General features: G+C 65.6%; 2 protein-coding genes across 4 annotated transcripts; one reads left to right on the plus strand and one right to left on the minus strand.

The window, feature by feature from the left end:
• Nucleotides 1-123: 123 nt before the first annotated feature.
• On the minus strand, nt 124-6,810 carry THOC6 (THO complex subunit 6). Of its 3 annotated transcripts, none has more exons than XM_075928778.2 (13): nt 6,678-6,810; nt 4,820-4,935; nt 4,684-4,748; nt 4,320-4,423; nt 4,164-4,201; nt 4,045-4,093; nt 3,888-3,959; nt 3,354-3,456; nt 3,090-3,139; nt 2,915-2,977; nt 2,315-2,425; nt 584-712; nt 124-455 (listed from the first exon to the last, which is right to left on the minus strand). In XM_075928778.2, exons 2-13 carry the CDS (start codon nt 4,933-4,935, stop codon nt 372-374), a joined length of 984 nt encoding a protein of 327 aa, XP_075784893.2. In that variant the 5' UTR covers nt 6,678-6,810; the 3' UTR covers nt 124-371. The 3 variants fall into 3 exon arrangements, with proteins under 3 accessions (XP_075784893.2, XP_075784892.2, XP_075784894.2); XM_075928777.2 differs by lacking the exon at nt 6,678-6,810 and adding an exon at nt 6,288-6,428; XM_075928779.2 differs by lacking the exons at nt 584-712; nt 6,678-6,810 and adding an exon at nt 6,288-6,428.
• HCFC1R1 (host cell factor C1 regulator 1) lies at nt 6,530-9,829 on the plus strand. Its single transcript, XM_014570075.4, has 6 exons — nt 6,530-6,669; nt 7,978-8,215; nt 8,317-8,379; nt 9,027-9,182; nt 9,282-9,446; nt 9,522-9,829. The coding sequence occupies exons 2-6, from the start codon at nt 7,992-7,994 to the stop codon at nt 9,667-9,669; spliced, it is 756 nt and encodes a 251-aa protein (XP_014425561.3). The 5' UTR covers nt 6,530-6,669; nt 7,978-7,991; the 3' UTR covers nt 9,670-9,829.
• Nucleotides 9,830-10,314: the final 485 nt, after the last annotated feature.

Raw genomic sequence — 10,314 nt, forward strand, 5'->3', positions numbered from 1 at the left:
ACTCTGGGTAACAAGGCTGCATCTGCCTTGGAGTTAGCAAACCTAGCACCCCAGAGCTGGGGGCGCCACCCCCCCACTCAATGCATCTCCCAGCCCAACCCCCAGGGATTGGAGACGAGAGGCTGGGGGGCACCCGTGTTTTATTAGAAAACCAGAAGAGAAACTGCAAAGGGAGCAGGAAGGGGGTTGGGACTGGTGGATGAGGGGCTCGGGAGGCAGGTGGATGAGGGGCACCGGAGGCAGGTGGATGGGGGGCTCCGGAGAGCGGGGCACCGGAGGCGGGTGGATGGGGGGCTCCGGAGAGCAGGGCACCGGAGGCAGGTGGATGGGGGGCTCCGGGGACAGGGAGCGGGGCTCCAGGCTGCGGGGCGCTACGCGAAGCAGAGGGAGAAGGCCCGGTAGCTGAAGTTGGTGAAGACGTCGACTTTGTGGCTGCTCCCGGCCGCCGTTAGCACCTGGGGGTCAGAGTGAAAAGGGGGTCAGAGCAACCCCCCATTAAGTACCTTCCCCCCTCCAATCCCAGCCCCTGAGCCACGGCCCCCACTTCATTCTGCACCCCCCCCCCAAGTGAGCAGCCCGCTACCTTGTGCTCGGGGGAGCGCTGGTTGACGCAGAGCGAGTGGACAGAGCGGGGCGTGCAGGGGATCTGAGCCCGGAGCTCCCCGCTGATCTGCAGGTGGTTGATGGCCGGGCTGTGCCCTGCCGAGAGGATCTGGAGGAGAGCGGGGCGGGGGTTAGCCAGAGACGTGGGGAGAGCGAGCAGAGCGGTACAGTGGCCCGGGACACGCTGGGAGAAGGGGGAACAGGAGACAGCAGAGCCCAGGGCCTGACCGACTGGCGCCGGCATTACAAATGGAACGGGGACCAGAACAAACAAGAAGAGAAGCAGCGAGGAACAGAGACCGGCAGACCGACCAGGCAAACGAAGGCCGGGACCAGCAGGGCCAGAACGCCCGGGCCAGAGAGAGAAGGAAAGAAGAGGAGAGCACACAGAGAAACGAGAGAGAGAGAACAACAAAAGGAGCGAGAAGTGAGAGAACAAAAGGATCAGAATGAAAGAAGGGAAAAGGGAAAAGGCAGAACAAAGGAACCCGTAGAGAGAAGGAACAAAGGGAGACGCAGGGAACAGAGCAAAGGAAGAGCCCGAGGAAAGGAAAGAGGAAGAGGCTCGCAGAACGAGAACAGACCCAACGAGCCAAGCACAGGGACAAGGAACAGGTGAAATAACGAGCGGAAGAGAACGAGAGCGAGAGCTGAACGAAGGTGAGAGAGAAGAGAGGTAAGGAGAGTTCCCCAGGCCAGCGAGCCAGAGGGGAGGGAGGAGGACGCCCGGGCCAAGGGGTGCAGGGCTGGGAGGGGCTAGGGATGTAATCGTGGAGGCAACGAACCGAGTCACCGAGAAGCGAAAGTGGACAGGTTCAGGCGACAGACCACACGCATTTCCCCGGCTTGCCAGGACATATTTCAGCAGGCTGGCCAGCAGCCTAGATCCTGGGACCTACCCCCACTGCAGCCCTGCATTTCCAGGGTATTAGGAGCCGGGCGGGCAGGCAGCCTGGCTCGCGCTGGGTTCAGGAGCAAGGCCTCCACCCCACTCCCACCCAGGGGCTGCTGCCACCCTGCAGTGCATCGGAGGCAGCCGCGCAGGGCGACAGGCAGCCGGCCCACGAGGGGGGCTGGCTTTAAACTGGCTCCCCTCGCGGACCAGCTCCCGCCAGGCACCCACGTGGCTGCCCCGATCCTGAGGCAGCGGCGCGGAGGCAGGGGGCTCCTCAAGAGTGGGGCTGGAGCGCATGGGCTGCCGGGGACGGTCAAACTGGCGCCTCAGCGACAAGAACCCATGAGACCAGACCCTGGGCCAGACCCACCTCCTCAGATCAAACGGTGGAAGAACATCGGCACGACCACATAGCCAAAGGGTACAAGCAAACAAACCAAAGTGAACACATCAAAGACAAATCCGATTTGGGCGGTGAGGGGGGAGCTATCTTCCCCAATTATCACCCAACATCATTATCTCCTAGACACTAACCTCCCCCTCACCCACCCTCTGCTCTAAAGTCTGACTGGTCTGTTTTACAGGCGTCCGCTTTTTGGATTGTACCCTTTGGGATATGTGGTTGTGCCACTTTTCTTCCACAGTTTGATCTGAGGACGTGGGTCTGGCCCAGGAAAGCTCCTCCCCTAATAAACCATCTTGTTAGTCTTTAAAGTGCTGCACAGCCCCAGACCAGACTGACACGGCTGCGTCTCTGTTGCTATAAGACCCCGCGAGGTTACTCGGAGACGTCACACCCCTAGCGGGGCCACTCACCAGGTCCTGGTAGAACATGACGTGCTGCTGGCAGTGGGGCAGGGGGAAGACCGTGGTGGGGGTCACGGAGCGCAGGTGCCAGAGGGTGAGTGCCGGGCCCCCCCCGCACACCTGAGGGAGAGATGGGGTCAGACACCACGGCCCTGCTCTGCTCACAGGAGGAGGGAGGCATCCCATGAGCCTCTGCTTCCCAGGCCAGCTGGGAGAGAGGACAGCGACCAGACCAGTGCATCCTGGGACCCCCCCGGGCTGGCGCTGGGCATCCCGTAACCCGCCACTGGCTGGGCACCGTGCGTGCCAGGAGCATTCCTGTGGGGCAGGAGCACCCCGGCTGGGCGCCGTGCGTGCCAGGAGCATTCCTGTGGGGCAGGAGCACCCCGGCTGGGCGCCATGCGTCCTGAGAGCCCCTGGGCCAGGCACAGCATGTCCCGGAAACTCCCCACCAGGTTCCTCCTCAGCCCCCCGACTGGGCACCACGCGGCACCGTGCATTCAGGGAGATCCCTAGCCCCACACCTGGGGGCTGGTATCTTTACTGCCCCAGGGGCAGCAGGGGAAGCTCCCAACCCAGAGCCTCCAGCGCCCCCTGCTGGGAACTCACCATCCAATCACAGTCTGTAGCCAGGCAACGGATCCACTTCCCGTTCTGGGGGCGGCTGCATTCCTGGGGGAGGGGAAGGAGGGACCGTTGGGGGCTGGGAAGCAGGACTCCTGGGTTCTGGGGAGGGGAGTGGGGACTAGTGGTTAGAACTGGTGGGGGAGGGGGCTATTTTTACCTCATATTTGTGCACTTCAATGACCTGGACCTGTGCCCCGGTGCGTAGATCTGCAGCACAAAGACTCAGAGTGAGGGGGTGGGGTCCCCTTCACCTCCCCCCCTCAGTCATTCCCTGCCCCCAGCAGAGAGACAGCAGCTGGACAGGCCAGCATAACCCGCAGCCTGTGGCAGGGGCAGATGGACACCCCCCCCCAGCACATGGAGAGGGACCCAGCTCCCAGCTACCCACTCCCCATGCCAAGGGGGCTCCCCAGCGCCTCACCCCACATGCGCACGGTGCCGTCCTCGCTGCCCGACAGGCACTCCTGGTACTGGTCCCGCAGCGCCAGGCAGTGCACGTAGTCACTGTGCCCCCGGAACTCGTGCTGGGGAGACACAGACGACAAGTGGGTGGAAGGGGCTGGATAGATGGACAGACAGACGAGGCAAATGGGGCCAGACAGACAGATGGGGTGGACAAGGCCAGACACACAGACGGATGAGGGTAGGGATGGGGACAGATAGACAGATAGGGTTATGGATGGAGACAGACAGACGGGAGCAGACAGGGATAGAGGGACATGCAGAAGTGAGCAGGGACAGACGGATGAGGGTAGGGACGGGGACAGAGACAGATACAGTTATGGATAGAGACAGACGGGAGCGGACAGGTACAGATGGACATGCAGACAGGCACACAGCCTGTTTCAACATATTCCTGTCCATTCCCCATGCCACTACACGCCCCCACACGCCCCCACACACAACCCCCGCAGTCCCCAGCTGGCCCTGAAGCGCCCCCTATCCCTCCACTCACAGTGAAGGTGCCGGACTCCAGATCCATGGCGTGCACAGAGCAGTCGCCCCCCGCCAGAAGGAGGCTGTTATCCTGCAGGGGAAGGGCAGAGACAGCAGGTGAGAGGTGTCTGGGGGACTGAGAAACACCCCCCTTTCCACAATGCACCACAGCTCACCTTGGGGTTCAGCTGCAGGCTGTTGATCTCAGGCACCTCCAGGCTGCTCCTGGCGCAGGAGAGAAAGGGGGAGCGTGACAGCAAAGGGAGCAGGGGACATGGGGGAGGTGGGGTCTCACCTGTAAGGGGGTCTGCGGCTCCAGGCCTCCTTGCACCCCTGCAAGGGAGAGATGGGGAAAGATGGAGTCAAGAGGGACCCAGAAGCCTGGGGAGGGAGGGGCAGCGTGGGGAGGGACCCAGGAGCCCCGGGAGGAAGGGGCAGCGGCACATCTCACCTTCTTGACAATGTCACTCCAGTTCCAGGCCTTGACCTCGCCATTGCCGGCGCTCAGCAGCTGCCGCTCGGTGGAGACCATGGCGTAGACCGGGCCATCGTGGGCTGTGGACAAGAGCAACGCAGGCATCAAGGCTGGGCATCTTGGGGGTGGTCCCCAGATGCCCAATGGGAGCTCTCGGGCCTGACTAACTGCAGTGCATCCTGGGAGCTACTCAGCTTGGTGCAATGCATCTTGGGACCTCCCTGGCTTGGCAACACAGGGAAATTCCCTGGGATCTTCCCAGCTTGACATGAGAGGCCCCAATGCATGCTGGGAATCCCCCGCATCGTTCCTCACTCCCTTGTCCCCAAGAGGCACCCACCTGTGAAGGACACCACCGGCTTCTTGCTCTCCTCCTTGGCTTCGGAGCTCAGCGCCGCCGAGAGACTGCAGGGGAGCAGAGGGGTGAGTGGGCGGGAGGAGCCCCAGGGACTGGGAGCGATGGGGACGGGGGTTACCTGAACACAGCGATCTCCCCATAGTTGTTGCCAGCAGCCAGGTACTTGCCGCAGGGCGAGACGCTCTGGGAGAAGACAGTCATGTGCAGCAGCTCCAGGGCGCGCTGGATGTCCATCTGTCGGCGGGAGAAGAGATAAGGTTGGAGGGACAAGCACTGGGGGAGCATCTCCCAGAATGCACTGGGGGCCGGGTCATGCCAACTCAGGGAGCTCCCAGAATGCACCGGGCCGGGTCCCGCCACGCCGGGGAGCTCCCAGAATGCACCGGGCCGGGTCCCGCCACGCCGGGGAGCTCCCAGAATGCACCGGGCCGGGTCCCGCCACGCCGGGGAGCTCCCAGAATGCACCGGGACGGGTCCCGCCACGCCGGGGAGCTCCCAGAATGCACCGGGCCGGGTCCCGCCACGCCGGGGAGCTCCCAGAATGCACCGGGCCGGGTCCCGCCAACTCGGGGAGCTCCCAGAATGCACCGGGCCGGGTCCCGCCAACTCGGGGAGCTCCCAGAATGCACCGGGCCGGGTCCCGCCAACTCAGGGAGCTCCCAGAATGCACCGGGCCGGGTCCCGCCACGCCGGGGAGCTCCCAGAATGCACCGGGCCGGGTCCCGCCACGCCGGGGAGCTCCCAGAATGCACCGGGCCGGGTCCCGCCAACTTGGGGAGCTCCCAGAATGCACCGGGCCGGGTCCCGCCACGCCGGGGAGCTCCCAGAATGCACCGGGCCGGGTCCCGCCACGCCGGGGAGCTCCCAGAATGCACCGGGCCGGGTCCCGCCACGCCGGGGAGCTCCCAGAATGCACCGGGCCGGGTCCCGCCAAGCCGGGAGCTCCCAGAATGCACCGGGCCGGGTCCCGCCAAGCCGGGGAGCTCCCAGAATGCACCGGGCCGGGTCCCGCCAACTCGGGGAGCTCCCAGAATGCACCGGGCCGGGTCCCGCCACGCCGGGAGCTCCCAGAATGCACCGGGCCGGGTCCCGCCACGCCGGGGAGCTCCCAGAATGCACCGGGCCGGGTCCCGCCACGCCGGGGAGCTCCCAGAATGCACCGGGCCGGGTCCCGCCAACTCGGGGAGCTCCCAGAATGCACCGGGCCGGGTCCCGCCACGCCGGGGAGCTCCCAGAATGCACCGGGCCGGGTCCCGCCACGCCGGGAGCTCCCAGAATGCACCGGGCCGGGTCCCGCCACGCCGGGGAGCTCCCAGAATGCACCGGGCCGGGTCCCGCCACGCCGGGGAGCTCCCAGAATGCACCGGGCCGGGTCCCGCCAACTCGGGGAGCTCCCAGAATGCACCGGGCCGGGTCCCGCCACGCCGGGGAGCTCCCAGAATGCACCGGGCCGGGTCCCGCCAAGCCGGGGAGCTCCCAGAATGCACCGGGCCGGGTCCCGCCACGCCGGGAGCTCCCAGAATGCGGTGGGGTTGACCCAGCCCGGTGCATGCTGGGAGCTCCTCCCTCTCCCCGGCCCCACTTACCTGCCCCGGTGCCATGAGGTCTCCCCATGCAATGCGCCTCCGTGTCGCGCTCCTCTTACGTCATCCCACCGCGCCGAGGACTGCAGCTCCTCGCAGGCTGCGCGACCCCGCCTGGCTTGGCTCCGGCGGCGAGCGCGCGCGGGGCCCGACGGGAAGTGGAGTCTCCACGCGCCGGCTGGCCCCGTTCTCGCAAAAGCCCAGGACTACACTTCCCGGGTGGCCGCGCGGCGCAGTACTCCATTGGCTCGCCCCGTCACATGACAGGAGCGGCTGCGCGCGCACCCTACAAGGAAGGCCGCGGCGGAGAATCCTGAGAACGTTGAGGTGGGGGGAGGGGAAGAAGAAAAAGCAACCCGATCGGCGCGAAAAAAACTCCCCCAAGGTCCGTACCGCGCGTGCGCCGATCCCCGCCCTAACTCCTCTCCGGGCGCGAACCGAATGACATGGCCCGCGCCGCTTGGCGTCGCTCCTTCGCTCTGCGCATGCGCGGGATCGAGCTCCGCCTTCTGCCCCGCCCTTTCTTTCGGCCACACCCCTTAATCAGGCCCCGCCCCTCTCTATAGGGTGTGGCAGCTGGGTGCGAGGCATTCTGGGAACCCCTGGACTTGGCATGACCCGCCCCAGAGCATTCTGGGAACCCCTAGGCTTGGCATGACCCACCCCAGTGCATTCTGGGAACCCCAAGGCTTGGCATGACCCGCCCCAGTGCATTCTGGGAACCCCTAGGCTTGGCATGACCCGCCCCAGTGCATTCTGGGAACCCCAAGGCTTGGCATGACCCGCCCCAGTGCATTCTGGGAGCACCCGGAGTTGGCATGACCCGGCCCAATGCATTCTGGGAACCCCTAGGCTTGGCATGACCCGCCCCAGTGCATTCTGGGAACCCCTAGGCTTGGCATGACCCGGCCCAATGCATTCTGGGAACCCCTAGGCTTGGCATGACCCACCCCAGTGCATTCTGGGAACCCCTAGGCTTGGCATGACCCACCCCAGTGCATTCTGGGAGCTCCTTGGCATTGCCTTAGCCCACCCCAGAGCATTCTGGGAGCTCCCTGAGTTGGCATGACCCGCCCCAGTGCATTCTGGGAACGCCTAGGCTTGGCATGACCCACCCCAGTGCATTCTGGGAGCTCCTTGGCATTGCCTTAGCCCACCCCAGAGCATTCTGGGAGCTCCCTGAGTTGGCATGACCCGCCCCAGTGCATTCTGGGAACCCCAAGGCTTGGCATGACCCACCCCAGTGCATTCTGGGAACCCCTAGGCTTGACATGACCCACCCCAGTGCATTCTGGGAGCTCCTTGGCATTGCCTTAACCCACCCCAGAGCATTCTGGGAGCTCCCTGAGTTGGCATGACCCGCCCCAATGCATTCTGGGAACCCCTAGGCTTGGCATGACCCACCCCAGTGCATTCTGGGAACCCCTAGGCTTGGCATGACCCACCCCAATGAATTCTGGTAACCCCTAGGCTTGGCATGACCCACCCCAGAGCATTCTGGGAACCCCTAGACTTGGCATGACCCGCCCCAGTGCATTCTGGGAACCCCTAGGCTTGCGGTGACTCACCCCAGTGCATACGGGGAGCCCTGCAGTTCGGTGGGTCTGGCTGCTGGGCAACTTGGGAGCGGCGTGGGGCAGACTGCGGCCCATCGGCGGGTTGCTGAGTGTGTAACTCTCCCTTCTCTCCCCAGGCGATGACCCGTGGATGGCCCCCCCACCCTGGCAGCTGGGGCTGGCGGTGACCCCCAGCTTCGAGCCCCGGCGCTGCCCCTGCCTTGGGGGGGACATGGGCTGGAGCCGCCGCCCAAGGCTGGGCTCCCCCCGCTGCATGGCCCCAAGCCTTGACTGGCGGCAGGAGGTGCCCAGCAGAATGCCCTGGGCCGCTCGGGCTCAGGGGGTGGTGAGCTTCACCGGCACGGCCCTACCATGGTGAGCGGGTGGGGGCGGAGGCTGGGAACGGAGGCTTCTGGGATTGAGCCAACGGGGAGGGAGACCGGAGCCCTGATTGCCACTCTCCCCTCGTGTTTCAGCGTCCGCCAGCTGCCCCATGCAGCATCGCTGGCCCTCAAACGCCGCCTGGAGCAGGAGGAGCCGTGAGTAGGGCAGGCATCGCCCCCTACTGGGGAAACCTGCAATGCATGCTGGGGGATCCCTCGCTTGGCACCACCGACTGGCTGTTCTCAGACCCTCCCTACTTGGCGTGACTGGGGGCAGTGCATGCTGGGAGTGCCAGGCTAGGTGTGATGAGGCAGTGCATGCTGGGAGTCCCGGGGCTTGGCGTGACGGGGGGCAGTGCATGCTGGGAGTCCCAGGGCTGGGTGTGATGGGGCAGTGCATGCTGGGAGTCCCGGGGCTTGACGTGACTGGGGGTAGTGCATGCTGGGAGTCCCAGGGCTGGGTGTGATGGGGCAGTGCATGCTGGGAGTTCCAGGGCTTGGCGTGACTGGGGGCAGTGCATGCTGGGAGTCCCAGGGCTGGGTGTGATGGGGCAGTGCATGCTGGGAGTTCCCACGCTAGGTGTAGCTTGGTGAATTGCGTTGGGGGAAGTTCTTGGCCTCACGACTAGATTGATGTGAGCGGGTGCAAGGGATTCTGGGAGCTCTCCAGCTTGTCTGCACTGGTCCCCAGGAAGCCTGGTCCCCGCCGTGCATGCTGGGAAACCGTCTCGGTGCCACTGAGCGCCGCGGGGCCCGGGCGCCCCCTAGGCTGGTGTGCAGGAGCGCTCCTCTTCCCGCCGCAGGCAGCCTGGCCCCAAGCAGTTCCTGTCGGAGGAGAAGATGGCTGCTCGCTTCAACTCCCTGAGCCTGGAGAACGACCACCTCTACAGCGCCAACGGCTTCCCCGCCCAGGGCCCGGCTGCCAGCCCCCCCTGGGAGCCCTGGCTGCAGGAGCAGAGGTACCCTTGGCCCCGCCCCAGGGCAGAGCACGAGGGGGGCATTGCTCACCAGCTGCCTCACCCCAGAGGTGGCTGCATCTCAGCACTGTGTTTCCCCAGGCTGCCCCTGGCTGCAGGAAGTGAGGACGCCAGCACGGCGGAGTCCGAGGAGAGCGGCGTGGTGCTGGAGGGGGAGTTCAGCATGGCCGACTGCACCCTGCTCAGCCTGGGGGAGCCGGGCCCCCCCAGGGACAGCCTCCTGGCCCCCCAGCTCCTGCACTGCCTGTGAGTATTGCCCCACAGTGGGGAGGGACCTCTGGGGCCAGCCTCACTAACTCCTCTGTCTGCTTCCCCCCCCAGGAACCCCTCGACGGAGCTGGTGCTGTGGGCGCCCCCAGGCAGCCAGGTGCCCTACTCCATCCACACCCTCCTGCTGCCCTCCGGGGCACTAGCCGCCCCCCTGCTGCCTCCCCTGTGCCGGGGGCAGCCCCAGGAGATGGAGCTCTGAGACCAGGGCTGTCCCCCTCCCAGCTGGAGAGACTGGGGCTGGACAGACCGACAGGGCCTGGACACGCTGCAGCAGGGCCCCGCCACACCAGACAAGCCGAACGGACGGTTTTATGCCTCTCCTGCTGCCCAGGCGCTAATAAAGAGGAAAAGGGCCTGGAGCCAGGGTGTCTGGACTGTTTATGGGGCTGCCCCCCCCCCCCCCGGGCCTGGGGGAGTTTCCAGGGGCCCCACCGGGTTACATTTCACCTCCAGGCTGGAGGCGTGGGGGGGGGGGGCATGTTTCTCCTGGCCGGCTGCCTGGCCTGAGAGTTCAACGTGGGTGAGGCTGGCCCCATGGCGTTCTCTGAACCCCGCAGCCCACCACTCCTTACCCCGGGAGCACTGGAAAGTGCCCCCCACCCTCTCCCTGGCAGTGCTGTGAGCTTCCCTGCAGCAGTGCCCCCAGCCAGGGACTCCCACACACTTAGAACCCGTGGGCTGGAAGAGACTCAGGAGCCATCGAGTCCAACCCCCTGTCCAATCCCAACTCAACCGTCCCCGCCAGGGCTTGGTCCAGCCGGGATGTAAACACCCCGAGGGATGGAGACTCCCCGTCCCTAGGGAACCCAGCCCAGGACTGCCCCACCCGCCTAGGGAAAGCTTT

Source organism: Pelodiscus sinensis, chromosome 5 (genome assembly GCF_052426305.1).
Source record: "Pelodiscus sinensis isolate ZL-2025 chromosome 5, ASM5242630v1, whole genome shotgun sequence".
Classification (NCBI taxonomy): Eukaryota; Metazoa; Chordata; order Testudines; family Trionychidae; genus Pelodiscus; species Pelodiscus sinensis.